The sequence below is a fragment of the Corvus brachyrhynchos genome, unplaced genomic scaffold, assembly GCF_000691975.1.
Source record: "Corvus brachyrhynchos isolate BGI_N302 unplaced genomic scaffold, ASM69197v1 scaffold32, whole genome shotgun sequence".
NCBI classification, from domain to species: domain Eukaryota; kingdom Metazoa; phylum Chordata; class Aves; order Passeriformes; family Corvidae; genus Corvus; species Corvus brachyrhynchos.
In genome coordinates, this window is record NW_008237919.1 from 11,703,175 (window position 1) to 11,720,690 (window position 17,516).

At 40.7% G+C, this 17,516-nt stretch overlaps 1 protein-coding gene across 1 annotated transcript in view; it reads right to left on the reverse strand.

Annotated features, from left to right (window-relative positions):
• Positions 1 to 1,206: 1,206 nt before the first annotated feature.
• Positions 1,207 to 17,516, reverse strand: part of PTPRB (protein tyrosine phosphatase, receptor type B) — a 64,256-nt gene continuing 47,946 nt past the window's right edge. The window contains exons 23-35 of the mRNA XM_017733096.1: positions 17,474 to 17,516; positions 16,864 to 16,963; positions 15,303 to 15,383; positions 15,182 to 15,199; positions 14,996 to 15,077; positions 14,453 to 14,543; positions 13,233 to 13,309; positions 12,286 to 12,420; positions 11,005 to 11,127; positions 10,637 to 10,800; positions 9,392 to 9,527; positions 6,870 to 6,990; positions 1,207 to 5,871 (exon numbers count right to left, since the gene is read on the reverse strand). The exon at positions 17,474 to 17,516 is cut by the window's right edge and continues 10 nt beyond it. Coding sequence (XP_017588585.1) covers positions 5,849 to 5,871; positions 6,870 to 6,990; positions 9,392 to 9,527; positions 10,637 to 10,800; positions 11,005 to 11,127; positions 12,286 to 12,420; positions 13,233 to 13,309; positions 14,453 to 14,543; positions 14,996 to 15,077; positions 15,182 to 15,199; positions 15,303 to 15,383; positions 16,864 to 16,963; positions 17,474 to 17,516 — 1,194 coding nt within the window. The 3' untranslated portion in view covers positions 1,207 to 5,848. The remainder of the gene's footprint in view (positions 5,872 to 6,869; positions 6,991 to 9,391; positions 9,528 to 10,636; positions 10,801 to 11,004; positions 11,128 to 12,285; positions 12,421 to 13,232; positions 13,310 to 14,452; positions 14,544 to 14,995; positions 15,078 to 15,181; positions 15,200 to 15,302; positions 15,384 to 16,863; positions 16,964 to 17,473) is intronic.

A 17,516-nucleotide genomic window follows, 5' to 3' on the forward strand; every position in this document is an offset into this window, starting at 1 on the left:
TCTCCTGGGGGTTTTTTGTTGTTTTTTTTTTTTTCCACAGGTTAGGAGTGGTATTGTACCAGAGTGTTGTGCAAAGCCTTGGCTAGAAACATCTGAAAGTTTCAGTTGTGTTATTTGCTGACATACAGGCATTGCCATGTCCTGCCTGCCATAAGACCTCTGACACCAGCAGCTATTTTGAGCATAATAAAGCAACTGATAGTGAAGACAGGCACCAGCAGAAAACTGAAATTATGGCATGTGAAATGACTTATCAGACAAAGCTGCCAGCTCATAGGTATGAAGCCCAGGTACAAATCAAGTCCATATAAAAATATTATGGTTAAAAATTAGATTCTGGGGATATTTTGAATCAACCACTGTGTTCTTATTGAAGAGACTCTTCAGTTTCCTTGCTGTACCATGTAAAAATATATGTATCTATCCTTGTCTGCAATGTTGGCCTTGTTTCTCTTGTGTGGAGATATTAACTGTACATAATTTTATTATTATCACTTCTCCTTTGTGTCTACATTGGTTTCAGGACAGAGTAAACTTTTATATCATGAAGAAAAAACTCTCACAACTCCCTCAGCCTTCACTACACATCCCCTCAGCAAACAGTTCACAGTACAAGTCAACAAACCATTGTTTCTTTTAAATAAACTTGTCTTAAACACTTCTGATGACCAATAAGTAGTAACTGAGACAGAGCCCTGGCAGTAAGCTCGCTACTGCCAAGCACCCTGACCCCACAAGAATGGTTATGCTACTAGTTTTTAAGAACTGTGGAGAGCTGGAGGAGAAGAAATACGTTTGTTAAAAACCGTGGTTCAGATCCTTGAGGGGCAGGCAGTGATTGAGCTGCCGTGCAGCGCTAGTTGGTACAACTGCCTGGCAAAATATCTCTAAAATAACAGGCACTCAAGGTCAAGACCCACTGTGGTTCCAAACATCCATTGCATAACCCAGACAGTATCTGGTTTATTAAAGGAGGGCACAGAACTAGGGAGGAGAAGGGAACAACGGTATCTTTCCACATGGGCACTAATCTGGCCAGCAGGCAACAGCAGAGCCCCCTTTCCCCCAACAGGCTGAGGCTTCTGATGAATTTAATGTTTTCTGAAGACTGTCTCAACTGAAATCAAACTCACTTATGACCTTTTCTCTGAGCAGCAGGACAACAAAATCCATAATGCAAAGGCAGTCAAACAGAAGACAAGAATGTGATTTTTTTAAATGAATATTTTATTCATTAAGTATTTATAAAAATGTGTAAAATACACTCAAATATATTTGATCTGTTGACTGTAGCTAAAAATATAAAAATATACTTAAATGCATAAATTAAATTGACAATAGTAGCACAGTTCTGTGTTCACTCAGTGTTTGTCAGGAACACAATTATAAGTAATTATATTGGATATGAGCATGGAATATGTACTGAAGATGTTTTTTACTCCAGGCGCTGGCAAAGGATTTATGGCTAGCCACATAAATTTCAAAACTGGGGGGTTTTCACTATGGTATACTGCTCTGCTGTAGAGCAATATATATTTAGCATCTTGATGTTATTTACAGTATTTCTTTAGCTTTCAAACAAACGAAGAAACAACTAAACTGTCATGGTTATTAGTCTGCATCACTGACACTGTGTCCCCCAATTCCATCGTTTTTTCTCAATTAGCTAGTCCCTGGTCTCCAGTATTTCCTGCCAGCCTTAAAAAACAAATCCCATTTTGAACCAGCTGTCACTGAGGTCACTGACCTCACAGACCAGTTTGCTTTGGCCATGGTGGTGCTACCAGCAGGTCAGGAGTTTGACTTTGTCAGCCTGAGGGGGACAGTTGAGGACGTGGGGTCTACAGCGAGTTGCCCAAATACTGGGGTGAGCACTCATATCAATCCGAAGTTCAGCATCCTGGGATTATAGGTCCCAGAGCTCCAGAGCCCAGGCATCTGTGACATGGCCATGAGGGAGCGGTGGTCATTCTATATTGCATTTTATTTACACAAACTGTATGTCTGAAGTATTGAAAGAAACCTGAATAATTGTTAAGCACCTGCCAAGGCACTCCTTGGACATGAAGCTGTGGCTGCAGTAAGCTGTACCTCTGAGTGTCAGATGCATTTCTCTGATCTGTGGCCTTGGAGAGAGATGCTGATATAGTGATTAGATGGTTACTGTTCTCATCCCTCTAGCCCATATACTAAATCCCAGGCTGAGGAGCACTGCTAAGTGCTCATGTACTCCTACCTGTCTAGTATTTAACTTTCTGCTTTCAAAGTCAATGCATAAATAACCATATACAATACATAATACAAACTTGAAGCTCACACATTTTCTTTTCTCTGTTCTACAACTGAAAGGAAATTCATAGTTTATTATGGCACAAAATAATATTTCTGGCATTTTAGGCATTATTTATTGCTAAATAACTATAGCAGCAGAGAAAAATGTATAAAGTTGCACTTTTTGACATCTTCACAGTATGCCTATTTCTCTCACCTACTTTTGTGTTCCATTAGTAACAAAAAATATCATTTATCAACTCCAGCTATGTAAAATCTTTTTTTTTTTCCTACAATTGCTAGTGGATCTTTTAATTGTATTGCACAGATTAAAAAAATATTTATTACAATTTTTTCATTATTAAATAACTTTCAATACAAAAATTTGAATTAACCTAAAAGCCCAACCCTGCAAGTGCTTCAGAAGTGGAATGGTATTTTCTTCAGGCAAGCATTCCAGTTGACTTTCATGAAAGTACTCAGGTAGCTTTGTGAACAATGCAGAGATTTGAAGGATGGGCTCCAAGTGTGCAAATCTTAGCTTATGGATCAGCAACAACACTAGCCTTGCTTTCTAACATTATTATTGGGAAACATCAAGAAGGGAATTCTGAATATCATCAAGGACATTCAAAAGATGTCTTTTTCCTTAAGAGCTTTGTTCCACACAGAAGCTCCTTTAAATCCATTCTTGTTACATTAACAATTCCCCATCAGTCCTGTTATTCAGCTTAGAGGCACAGTAAATAGAATTACTTATACTGAGAAGTAGGTGTTGTATATTAACAAAATGCTACATAGAAACTTTTTTACTTTTTCTCTGTGATTTACACTGGTTTCATATGAGCAGAACTGGCTAGAGAGCAGAACCAGAGCAATAATGTGTGTACACACTCTCATGTGTGACCTACTTGGGCAGAAATGTAAAGCTGCTCAAGAGCACTGTGCCAGTGTTTAAGGTCATCTGTCATGTTATGAAGTGATGAGGAGGAAGAGGCTTATGAACTGTGTCCAGTATTAGCTGAGAGAAAAGATGAAACAAGTTGTCTGCTATGACATCATCATTTTGGGTACACATTTGTGAACTCTGTAGATGCAGACAAGGGAGCTGAGAGTGATAAAATAAACTGCAGGATGATGTGTGTCTTTCTGAGAATGATGAACAACATGCATACACAGCATACAATCAGACTTTTGCTGATTTACGCAGGTCATCTAGTATTGAGTGAGCTCCATTTCCCTCAGCATTAAAAAATGGCACAGTGATATAGAGTGTGAGGTAATTTATAGGGTACACTTGGTGTGTCTTAACAGTGTAATTGTACTGCTGGTAACTAACATGGTGATCGTCATTCCTCGGCTACCCCTGCAAAAAAGAAAGGACCAAATGCAGTGCATGTAACACAACAGCAGTTCTCATGATGCCTTAAGTCCAGCAGTTACTAACACGACCAACAATCGATCTAAAGATGCCATGCTCTTTTGTCCTTGCTTGCTAACCTAGTCATCTAGCAAAGGAAACAGAGAAATGAAGACATCTGCAGAAAATGTGCACATTTCTTTGTGGTTTTGCTTAGACTTTCCTCTGTGAAAATGTCTTCCACTCTAATGCTAGTTCCCTTCTTCTTCAGTTTCCATTAAGGGTGGTGAATTTTGAGGTTTGTCTGGTGCCAAAGAGGATGTGCAGGAGGGATGAGCAGTATTTTCATACAGAAACACCTAAAAAGATTAACTAAGTTTACATGTTTTGAGCAGCAGTGACAGCTGATTTGAAGGGTGGCTTCTGAGGCATGTGAGGCTATTTGGTCAAGAAAGGATAAGATTCCAGATGGAATAGGAAGAGCGACTATCAGGCTGTTACCTTCTCTCTAGGAAAACTAGAGTGACATGGATGTGCACAGTCCTGCTGTGCCACAGGAGTTCCTCCGTTAGGCACTTAGTTAGCTACTTACTGATTCTCAGAAGGCCTTCAGAAATATTTATTTTTTTCAAAACAGAAGTGGAATTTAGGCACTTGTCTTCAGCAACAAGCTCAGTTTTCTCTAGGAAAAGTATGGGTAGATGTATGAAAGAACTACAAAGCCCTTCCTTCTTTTCATGACGGAGAGGAACTGTTACTGCCTCTTCACTATTTGTTTGAGGAGCATTTTATAAAGACAAGCAATAGCTGAACAGAGTGTTTAGACCCTTGAATGAGATGCCTCTTTGCAGAAGAGAGAGCACTGAGCATAATCCACTTGGCTGGGCAGGGTATCTGGTAAGTGCTCTTGGATTGTACTTCTTGCTAACCCACATGTCTTCAGTAATGAGTCCCTGCCTGGGGGCATGGGGGTTGGAACTAGATGATCTTTAATGTCTCTTCCAACCCAAAACATTTGATGGTTCTATGATCAGCACAGCTCTGCCAGCCTACATTCCCTGATGATCCTTTTTCCATTCCAACTGCTCTTGTGGTGGTGACATCAGGTAACATTCTAGTGGAAAATTCTTTCTATGCAGACATTCTGGGGCCAAACTGTCTCTTTGTGAAAACAAATGGCATTTGAAGGATACCAACACTTGGGGCAAAGCAGCCATGCTGCAAGCAGCTTAAGGCCAGTTGTGTAGATGGTGGAATATATACCTTTATATGTCTTTGTTTCAATACGTTTGCAGTCCCTCTACTTTTTTGGCTGTCATGCTACAGCATTGTTTCTAATGAGCTATGGAAGTTGCCAGACTTCACATCCTCACAGATCTGTTAGCACAAATGTCTGAGGTGTTTCTTTGAACATCTTTCTTAATTCAAATTATACACATGTGAAAGTACACAGACACAAACTGTGGTCTGATTCTGCTCTCTTAAACCAGTGTAATGAAATGAGAATGTGACCTTTCTCCCCTCAAAGTATGTGGTGGGAGAAAGGTCTGCTAGACTTCACTGCAGTGTATGTTGTTTGATATTTTTCTACTATGTCACACTAGACTGAAACAGTTGCTTCTAGCGAGGTGAACCCTGTTTTACTTGGTTGTCAATGAGTTCTGTAAAAGGTATGCCACTGTGTTACGGTTTATACCCATTTTTGTCAGATGAAAAGCGGTAAGTTTAAAGTGTAGAGTAGCATTGTAATTCCTATACAGGACTACTGTTCCCTTGCTTAATAGTAGCTTATTTCATCTCACAAACACTGAAATATTTTTTAAAAATGAGGTTCTCCTTATAGGATTTTTCCTGTGTCATGCCAATAGCTTCCCAAACACAGCAGTCCTGTTAGCCATACAATTTAAAATAGTTTATGTAGAACAGTTTATAAAAACTGTGATAAGAAAAAATAGTATTATCTGAAGCATAATATTAATATCAACAATATAGAAAAAATACATATTTACATAATGCCAAAATACAATTATATACATTAATATCTATTACATTTAAATTATATATCTTTAAAAAAAAATCACCAGACCAATAAATTATACACAGTCTCAACCAAAAGGTCTGGCACCTTTCTGGTGCATGAAATACATACATTAAAAAAACCAAAACGAACCCCCTAGTTAACAAATGTGTTCACAAAAGCAGGTATCTCTAACATTCTTAGTGCCTTGAATAAACAGCATCTGAAAGCAAGGAAAACTGAGATTAGAAAAAGTAAAACAACGCAGATTCAGCAGTGCTCTGAGAGGTGGCTGTGTGGCAGCAGCACTGGCTGGTGACTGATGTGACAGCTAAAGATCAGATCCCATCTCTGCTTGGACTCTCAATGTATGGAACCTGGATATTTCAGTTCTTGGCCTCCTCCAAGCCTGTTCTACCTGTTGATGACAACTCTGATTTTTACAGGCTAGATCAAGAAAATTATTTTGATCTCTTACCGTATAACCCTAATGCCTAATGTCCAAATTTGTGGAGCTACTGAGATCTTTCTGTCTTGACTCTAAAAACTTCCATATCCCTCAAGAATCTGCTCTACCAAGGCACACAGGTCACCTCTGCTTACAGCTTCTCCACATTGGTCCTCTGGCCATGAGAACAGGAGGGGAAGGGCAGTGCTAGTGCCAGGTTTGTTACCCCTGCAACTCTTATTAGCAAAGGACTGGATACAGGCTAGGAAAAGGAGCCTACATGGATTGGGGTCTGGGGAGAAAGAAAGAGCACAGCCTAGGACACCTGTATTTTCCAGTCAAGGCAGATGGGAAATCTCCCAAGGCTGCCTATATAATCAACAGCAGATGAGGGTGATGCAGAGAGAAATCGAACGCTATGAATGACAGAAGAGCCCAGTGAGTGCTGTCAGTGGCCTTAGTTGCTTAAAGGCGGATGATGTAAAGACTTGTGGGGTAAAACCAATATCATGATATCCTGACAGCACAGGAACCATCAAGTGTGAGACAGGGAGAGCATAAAGGTAAGGTAGGAGCAGGAAGTGCTGTTATAATGACTACTAATGAAGGAAATAAAGACAGAACTGCAAGAATGAAAAGAGCAGAGAGAACAAATGAAGGTCCAGGAAATAAAGAAATATCAATGGTTAAGGATAGCACAATTCCCTCTCAATTACATTGTCAGTGAGCTACTGCATTTGAAACATTTTACAGTTTGATAAACTTGCAGTTACCTCTGTGATACTCTGGATTCACATTTTCATATATTGGAAATAAGGGATTTTCTTGTTCACTGCGAAGTTTTCTGGCTCTTAACACATCTCTCACACATTGATGTAGATACACATATTGACACTGCAAAAGATTTGTTTTTAAGACACTCTGAGGAATTTCATAATTTAATTTTCTGTATTGCGAAAAATCAGTACAAGCTAACTCCTTCACACAAAATCAAGGGTGGTGTTAAGAATTGATCTCCTTTTTATGCTAGTAATATACTAAACTTTCGTGATCACCTCTCTTTAGAAATAACACCAGTAAAACATAAATGAACACAGTATGTTTTGACAGATCATGCCTTGAATGAAAGCTTTAACAACTGTAAAGTGCAATTTCACATGGTACTGTGTTGGACAGCTGCTACTTCTGAATGCTTTGGTATAAAGTACATGTAGAAGAATTACTATGTACAGGGAAGCACACAGAAAAGACAATTTCCTCATTTTCTTTTTTTTGTTCTGAAAATAAGTATTTTCCACAGAATTTTATAATAACATATAAATATTTCAGACAACCTTGAGAAACCTAAATCTCTGGAAAAAAAAAATCAGTATTTTTTTGATCCAGCATAAGTTCTAAGATTGTTTCTGACAATGCAGCAAATGACAGTCTCTTCTGAAGAGTGCCTTTCATAGAACGGAGCTAAGATGACATTCACAACCAAAGTAAGGAGGCTCAGCATGTTATTGGCTATTGACTACTCACCAAACTATCTTAACAGAATAGATCATTGAACTTTCATGATTTGCTACTCTTTGTGGTTTATGACATGGGTCACAATAATTTTTGATTAGTGTAACATGGCCCCCAAACATTAGGCCGAGCATGTTTATATATCAAGGTGTACCTTTTTAATGTTACTTTACCTCAAAAACATAATTTCTCCAATAAGTATATGTATTTTCTCCCATCACACCTTTTCTTATTTTCCACAAGAAATTTGGCCATTGCTCTGTGTCTTTTTCCCAGTGCTCTGGCTCTGGGAAAGTGAGGATATCTGCCTTTATGTACATACAGCTGCTGTCTCTGTGGAGCAGAACCCTGCACCCCACCCACCAATGCGACGGAAAGTTGACCAAGCACAGAGACTTCCTTTGGCAAAGACCATTTTCGACTGGAATGGTTAAAGCTGCTGTAGCACACTGCCTTTTGAGCTGATGCAGAGAGTTTTCCCTTGCACGTCTCCACCTGCAGTCTCTTGTCTTAAACAGCGTTGAGCCAAGTCTGAAGCAAGGACATTGTTTTGTTGCTGCTGTTTTTCTGTGACTGAATATTGTCAAGTATGATGGTACTGTGGCCTTTGACTTTTGTGCAGATCTGGCTGCCTTTTGACTTAGATGTCATGTCAAGCTCATGCCAAAGGTAGGCTTTGTAACACACAACTTCTGTTGTCTGTAAGTCAAATTTAGACTCTTGAGGCAGTTGCCTCTTTTTTACAGCTAGGGAAAAAGAGCCACCCTCCTGAGATGTTTGTCTGCCTTTGCAGACTGTGGATGATGGGAACGTAGGAGGATCTCTGAAGATGCCCAGACCAGGCTGGGAATCTGTCTCTCTTCCAACAGAAGGTCTTCTGTGATTAAGATATTTCCAGGAACCCCTTTGTTTTGTGTTCCCAGCTGGGCCTCTCTTTATACCCATATAAGACTTTTACATCTATCAGAAAATGCTGTCACTGACAGATTTGTTTCCAAATTGCAGCAAAGAGCTCCATTAGCATCAAGCTACAGGCAGACCCATCAAACTTGTTCTCATTCTTCTATTAATGGTTCACAAGGAAAATGTAAAGACTACCTCTACAACATATCTTTATTAAATCAGCTCCTAAGTGTTTAGGTCCTATCAGTATAACATGATTTTCTTGCAGTTTTAAAAGCACGGAAAGAAATATAAAACATTTACTTCTTCTGCACTTTGAGAATAAATGTACTTGCTTTTCCATAGTATGTTAGGAGAACGCCAATCAACTTCCCAAAATAATTTTAATGAAAATGACAGAGCAGCTCAATAAAACATAAACTGCAAAGGCACAAGGTTACAGTGGCTAGAGTTTTAAAATTGCATACATCTAATTTTCTCTGTCCTGCATTCCTCTTTCCTATTATGTCAACCTATCTGTCTGGTTTAGGCTTGTTTTCCAAACCCATCCCTGAAGGACGTATCTCCACTTAAAGCTCATTTACTGGGCTCTGCAGTAAAGCAACAGTGCGCTGTTAAGTGTCTGCTGCTTAATGCTGCTGGGGTGATTGTGGGCCAGGGCAAAAAAGGGAGAAATCTGCAGGAAGCATACCTGCCACTTGTTATGGTTTGGACCCTCTCTCTAAGAGAGCCAATGAACTGGAAATTCTCACAGAGCTAAAATACAGCTAACTAGTATTCCACAGTGGAGTAAGTGCAAAGTGCTTTGAGAGTCTTTAGGATGAGAGATTATTATATACTGTAGCTGTTGTTGCTGCATAGCAGGCTATCCAAACCTTACCTCTGTCTGAACCATGTGAACTCGGTGAAGCCTTAGATCATGTACTGCTGCATAAATGTCAACAGTGTCCTTCGAATCCAGCTGTTGCAGAATTCGGTCCAGTGCAATGAATGTGCCAGTCCTGCCAACACCAGCACTGGAAAAGAAAACAACCCAAGCGATGTAAAAGCAGATGGATCAAAGCATTCACTATCTTCACGGGATACTTTTGTAAAGTTCAGATTTCTAGGGTGAGAAGCAAATTGTTCAAATGGCATCTTTGGGACTTTATAACACTTTATAATGAATTTATTTAGGAAGGAGGAAAGGATAGCAACGGTAGAGGTATCTCTGCTACTGCCTGCACTGCTTTCTGCTTTGGATTAACCCAGTCATTGAGATACACTGCAAGACTGAAACTGGCTAACTTTGAAACCTCTTCTCTCCAGGGATGCAGCTGTGGGACACAGCAGACACCTGACATGCTGCAGCACATGCTGTACAGGCAGACACAGGCAGGGTCATGTAAGATACAAGCCTCAGCCCATATAATGGTTGAGGGGTCAGATACTACAATCAGGTAGTACCAGAGAACACATGGCTTTATCAGAAGATACAGCACCAACTGCACTCACTCTCTCTCTCTCTCTGTAGCCCTGCACTCTGCTGCAACTGGCTGGTGGATTACAGATCAGGCCAGTCCAGTTTTGTCTTTTTTGTATGCAAGTGTAGGGGTGGACCACAGAACTGAGGGTAAACTGCAGCCCTGTGACTGCCAGAGACGGAAAAAGCAGAAGAGCAAGAAAAGGTAGTAAGAAAAGGGAATCTCAGTCGGAATGGGGGAAGGGATGGATGGATCTGTCAGCTAGTCTCAACATCCATACATAGACTCACCCCAGGTAAATCTTACCTTTTTTAAAACACCCCTTTGTGATTCAAATGTTGGGCCACAACAGCAGCATAAGGGCAATTTAAGAATGCAAAAGCTTATGAGCAATGGCAGCTGCTGACACTTTAGTGCTCTCCAGTGGTCCCACAGAGACACAGTGGTTCCCTAAGAATAATTTTTGAGGTATCTCCAGGGTGAGGCTGTGGGTGAATACATGTGCCTTGGTAATACTGCTCTGATGCATCCAGAGAGTTAAGCCCATCAGCTATCTCTCAGATTCTGTAGCTGCCCATAGTCTAACAGGGATGAACATTTGGGATCTTCCCAAGGGTAGGCACAAGGGCTCTGTGCCACTGACCTGCTGCTGCTGCACATACCTGCAGTGTACAATACTTGGTCCTGTGTCTGGGGTCCTGTTGATATAATCTCTTACAGTTCTGACAAACTGAATCAGGGACTGGGTGGTCTCTGGCACACCATGATCTGGCCATACAGTGTAGTGGAAGTGACGAATGAGCCTTGTTGAGTCAAGCTGCTCTTCCTGTTGGGATTCAAAAGTCTGGGTCATCAGGACAAGAGAGGAAGGGGAACATACAACATGTACCTTCAGAGAAAATGATATCTCTTCTACCAGAGCAGAGCCAGGCACGATGCAACTGTGCTGCAGCAGAAGAAACCTTCCTAATTTAGCCTTGCAAGTGTTTTAAGCCAATTAATCAGGAAAAAAAAAAGAATGCAAACATACGCTGCAGATTTTAAACTCTCGTATTGTCCACTCTGGGAGCACTGATTCAGACAGCATCTCAACAATCAGGTCTCCATAGTACAAGGAATCCTGGTCATGGGGCCAGTATTGATCACACTTTACCTGCAGGGACACAAGGAAAGACAGATTTAGTGTTAGAAACAGCTATAAACAATGCCTCCATCTAGCACTGGCAGAAGCAGACTTCAGACCTCTTGTGCCTGAGGATGAAGGAAGAAAGGCAGTAGCTGAACTCAGAGAGAGATGCCAGTCCCTGCCATGTCAACAAACAGGGTCTGGCATGGGAATGGGTTAGCATGGGGTTGGGAAGTGGAAGTTCTCATAATTCATTTGTGATGGGCGGAATGGGAAGCCCTTCACTGATGCCCTCTTCTAGGGCATATTTTCTGCGCCAACTCTTCTCAAATCTCTGCTTGGATGAGAGCTAGGCTTCCAGTGCCCCTTCCTCACCTCTTGCTGAGACATGGCAGTAGGGTCCTGTAGGGTATGCCCAGCCCCTGCCCTAGAGGCATGTCTGCTGAGATAAGGAGATTGCACAATCCAAGGCAGGGGCTGGGCATACCCTACGGGGTCCCATTTGGAACCAGTGAGGTGCAGAAGGACACAGATCCTATTCTGCATCGGCTTTCGCCCTCTCCTCAGGAAAAAATGGTAAGCTGAAAGGAACTGACCCCGTGTGTGCCACTAGAGGATCACTGCCTCAAGTTTGTTTAGTCTTCTCACAGACCTAGTCCCTGTCTTACAAAGGGCACAGGACATGGTCATACTTGGGAAGGTATGCTACACCTCCACTCAGTAGGAGTGTTAAGTGCACAAGTAGTCTCTTTATTAACTACATCAGGGCTTATATATCAGAGATAATTTGATGTATTTACTGATCAACATTTGCTCTCTGAGCTTATATTTGAAGTAGAAGTTGATCAGAGTTGATGCAATAAACAGGCACTTTTTGTTGGTGGTTGTCCTCCTGCATGCTTAAGAAAATTGTATTAGTACTAGAGAACAAAGTCCTGGATTAGAGACCAGAAGTACTGAGCTGTGCTCCTACTTCTAGCCTTGACGTGCTGCATGATCTTGGGACAGTCTGTGTATCCTTACTTCACAGTCTTAATCTGTCTCCATTCTTTATATTATACCTTTTCTCTCATGCTGCTTATCTCAACTGGGCCCTTTTTGGCTTTAGTGTGATGCAAATAAGAAGCAAAAACTTTTAATAGATGTTAAAACAGACATTAATAATAAAGAGGAGTCACTGCTCACCCGGCCCTTCTCAACACACTGGGTCACCATGACAATATTGTGAACATTTTGCTCCCATGCCATCTTCCAGAACTCATCTTTGGTTCCAGGCAAAGGACCCTGAGTTGCTATGTATTCCCTGTGGAAATTATTGCCCTGCAAATAAAGAGAACTCCATTAGTTTCCAAAAAGGCAGAAAAAAATCTTCTAACAACTGAACAAACCTTGGGGTTGCAGCCAGGTCTCTGCAGCAAAAATACCCTTGCTGGGACAATAGTTTTGAAAGCTAAATTGTTGCCTTGGACCGGGAAGCAAATGACTGATTTGAATAGAGAGAAGGAAGAGACCGTGGCAGTATATCTAAATGCTATTCCTTTTGTGACAGCCAAAGCTTTCCATTATTCTTTTGTGTTTAGCACAGTCTCAAGCAATTTTAAAACTGCTAGGGGTTTTTGTTTTATTTACCGTTTTTAATAAATTAGCTGAGTCCTGGCTTGAAATCTGGATTGCTAAAGCCACTGCTATTATCAATCATAACTCTTTGACAAAGGGCATTATTTTAATTTCAGCCAGTTTTATCACCCTGCAAGGTGCCAGTGCTGTCAGGATGAGCTACAGCTCCACAGTGAGGATGCCACCTGCAGTGATAGCTACAGTTATTGTGGACACTGTATAAAATCAGTGACCTTTAAAAATATGTCCTTGGCCAATTAGATTTGCTATCTCACGTAACTATAGCAATGCGAGGAAGTGTTCATAAGTGCTGGGTAAATCACTCACACTTAACTTAATGGCAGTCAGACACAGTCTTTCAGCACACCCACAAAATGAGTTCTCAGATTTTTAGCTCAAGTGAATAAAGGAAGGGGGAGGGGAGCCTTAACCATCCAGCTTTATATTCAGTTTTAGATGAAGGAAAAATTACCACTGGAAGGAGGACTGTAAAGCACCACCCTTGAGTCACTTACTGGTATGTAGCTTGCATTAATGTAGTCTGAGCAAGGGTCATCATCCACACTGGAAAGCTTCACTCTTGATGTATCATCTAGCAAGAAATTGATTACAAGAGGCTTAGGGCTAGGTCTTGATTTTCAGTCCCTCCCGCACTAACAGAAATGCATTTGGGAAAGGGCTGCCAGCACTGTTAAAAGATTTTATATGAAAAGCTAATTTATAAGGAATAACTGCTGGTTTTACTGCCTCTTTCATCCGTGAGTGCTGTGGAGTGTTCCAGAGACTAGGAGATAGATGGTAAGAAGGAAGCAGTAAATATACCGAACTTCCTCTGCTGAGCTGCATAGGATTTGTTGTGACAACAAAAGGGCCAAAATAGCATCGTCCTTTGATCCTAACAGCAGTGTGCTGTACTGGAAGCAGCACCCAGCTCTGCCGTTGAAAGAATGCACTTCAGTGATATTCCGAGCTACGCTGAGCAAGCCAAACATCTTCCGTAGGTAAAGGGCCCTCTGTACAGAGATACAGAGTGCCTGAGCTGCCAGGACACTGATTTGTGAGAAAACGCTGTGTTGGATCTCAGTCAGGTGTCATTGCTGGCATGGGCAGGCAGGACACAGGAGAGGCTGTGCTTCAAGCACATGCCACATCCATTAGTGGGGATGTGGAGCAGTGAGTTATGTGGTGTTCCTCCTTGATGTCTTACCTCCAAAATGACAGGTAGGAGATTAAAGGGGGAACCTCTCAATGACAAGACAGGTCTTGTCTGAGAAGAACAGGGTTAACTTCACACACGTATCTTACCATGCAGAATCACACTGGCTCTACATTGTATAGTAGCTTTGCTGTGTACTCTGAAGAACAAAGATTTGGCAAGGCTGTCACAGAGCACTGAATGGATGATCCCCTGCATGTAAACAACCTTACTGTTATTTCTACTCTCCTTGTTATCAACAGTGACTGAATGCCCCTAATAGCTGGAGCTTTTTCTCCCTGGACTGAATGCTAGTCATTACACCTCTAGTGTGAAATTAAATTACTGGTCTGTGTGAAGCCACTCAGGGCCATGCATCATCTGCCTCCAAGCACAAGAACCTGAGCTGGCAGAGATATTTCATCTCAGACAGAAAGAAGGGAAGGGATTGGCTGCACTCTCTTTTCCACTAGGCTTGCTGAAAAAAAGTGAAAAATAGCTGGTGTGATGCAATATTACACAACCAAAGCTAAAACTCACAGGGCAATATATTATTGTATCGATTTTTCCCTCTGTTCTCTGGCAGAAGTGCTATGTCACATGTCTGATTTCGACCCACATCTTTCAAGTCCTGCAAAAAAGTAATAGGAATAAAAAGTGAGGTGAAAATAATTAAAGGACAAGACAACACAAATGGAAATATTGCTCATCAGCTCTCAAAGGCCATGGACAGAGAACAGGGTTGGTTTTTTTATAACTGAAATAACATAGCTAATCATACTGTTTTAAAGAAAGTGCATGGCTCATAGGTACCTTCCATACTTTATCCCACAGATGTGCCATACAAATAAATGCTGCTGATCTCAGCCAGACAGGTACCAGGCAGAGGCTGCCAACCACAAGATGCCAAACGAAGAGTTGGTTTCTGCACATGGACAAGTGGAGTTCAAATGAAATGCTCCACCTTATTTGGATTTGTGTGAATAAGACAAACAAATGCAGGCCTTTCTAATACATTAACCGGTTGATTCAGTCAGCCTGCCCCTTCATAAAGCAAGTCTTTTGCCTAGGTTAGGATCCCACCTCATACTCCTTGGACAGAAGGTAGTTGGAGTCTGCTTGAAGTTTGGTGAAGTGTGCTTCAAAGTGACTGACTTTGATCGGACTAAAATATTCAACAGGAGGAAGAAAATCACAGGATGAATCACAGTCATAATTTATCCAGTTGGTTACCAAGAAGTTTTTTAGGTATTAATTTTTTCTTTTTACCTGGAAGTTTTCCGGTACCTGGAAATTATTTTAAAAGAAAAAGAAACACTTCATCAGTATGTGATCAGGTGGGTCTGTTCAACCATAATGCCATGTTAAAAAACCAGACTTTTGACATTACCCTTTTTGCCCCAAGTTCAAATGGACTGACAGTGGCCTGTCTCTGCGAATGCTCAGCCTTGCTGTAGGTCTCTCATGGCCACTGCCGGAACAAAAAGGAAGGTATTCTGTTACATCGTTAAGTTCTGAAACTGGTAAGAGGTGGCAATGACATAACCTAAACTGGAAAATGGTAAATTGGGAAAAAAGGAATTTAAGAAAGTATGTTTCGATTTTTGGCTCTGATCCTGTGACATTGCTCTTAGCTGGAGCACAGAGCTTTCTTGAATTTTAGCTTGGAAATAGTGGTGTGGAGGATAAGCATGGCACAGGTAGTAAGACTTCTTTCTTGTCTGAAACACTCACAGCCCAGTCCATCATTAAGGAGGGTGTCCTATGCTAAGATGGGGCCTAAATCGGTTGATTCTCTATGTGTAGAGAGGAACATGCAGGGAGATTTTCAGAGCTGTAAAAGGTCTACAGCTTCCAGCACATCCACTCTCCAGACCAGGCCTGTAGCAGATTCCCAGGCTCATGGCAGGAGTAAGAGGCAGAACCACAGCAGGCTGTGGGAAAGCCATAGAAGTGGTACTTACTCCATACAGCTAGTGTTGCCTTTCATCTTTTTGCTGCCATCTCCTCCTTCAAGACACCTCCCTTAGAGAACACTTTATGTCTGATATGGGAAAACCATACCAGTATTATTGCCATCCTGCTGGGTATATAATTTACAACAAGAAGCCACATTCTATAATGAAGTTTATCCATTTTGGCTAAAAGCTATGACTAGTCAGAAAACAGGTTTTTTTTCAATCTGAAATTCTGGCATATGAAAAGACAATTCAAAAAAATATCAACTTAATTTTGTATAAGTAAAAGAACTGAATTTCAGACTTGCAGTGTTTCCCATGTAATAGAAATGTTGAGGGTTTTTTCTAATTTCAGACACTACAAAGAATTTCACATCTCTCAGTCATGCAAAATGGTTTAAATGGATAAAGATCTTTTCAGTTGAGATACAGTATTTAACTTTTTAAAAACATGTAAGTTCACTAATTAAGATTCATCTGTAATGTGAAATATACAACTATAATTGACAAAAAAATGAGAAGCCAAGTTTGAACTAATCTTTTGGACACTGAGGTAATGCCACATCTCAGTATTTTTGAATTGAAATGATAAATTCTAAATGAACAGTTTCAAAAGATTCCCATCTACAATGCACATGCAATTAATCTGAAACACTTCATTTTTTGACAAAAGACATTTTTCCCCAAAAGACTAAAGTTTGAAAGGTAAACCATTTTTTCAGAACTATTCTGACTCCTATTGCAAACAAAAAGTTACAAGGATCCTCTATGACATAACTCTGACACCATTTGAATTAAGGATATATAGATTTCCTAATCCATAAGTCATTAATTGTACACTTAGTGTGTGCAGATGTTGAGGGACACAGATTTATCTGTTGAATTGTTCAGTGCATCCGTCCAATTTTTAGTTATGCCTAATCAATTGTATTACTTAAATGAATATAATTTGACATTACTTCAATAACAGAGTGATAAAGGAAGTCAACTTACCCAACTTTTTGTCTGCAGACAAATAAAGCAGTAACAGCCACCAACATCACAATCAGAAACAAGCCAGCACTCACACCTTCAATAACTCCAAACAGAGGCTCTAGAAACAAACAGTGTATTTATGTATCTTGAGGAAAGGATCAGCAGAATCAGAGAATCAATAACCTTCAGGGGATCTGTTATTATCAGCTGAAGAAAATGGCTAAACAAAAGGAAGTGTAAGGCATTAAAACACTTAGCTAAAACCCGGCCTTGATTTTCTGTCCTCATTTTTCCAAAACATTAAACAAATTTATTCACTCCCAGCCACAGTAAAAGAAAGCACAGCTCCATTACATTGAAGTGGCTCTCCTGCAGTTAGAAGCTTTCTTGGTGATAGCCCCACTGAGCATTTTTCCTTTTCTCTACTTTCAGCAGCTCTGTCAAGCAGCCATCTGAATTTTCTAGTAAGGGTAGATAAGCCATGGCTCCAGCTTCATCTCAGAGCAGCCCTCAGGACAGGCACAGCAAGATTTGTTCCACTCCTTACAAATAGTTCTAGATGCCAGAGTATTCTTAGGCACAATATCTAATCACATGGCACAGACACTGAAAAAACCCTGAAACTAACCTGCCTCTGTAGTGATCGGTAAAGAGAAGAAGGTGTCTGCAAA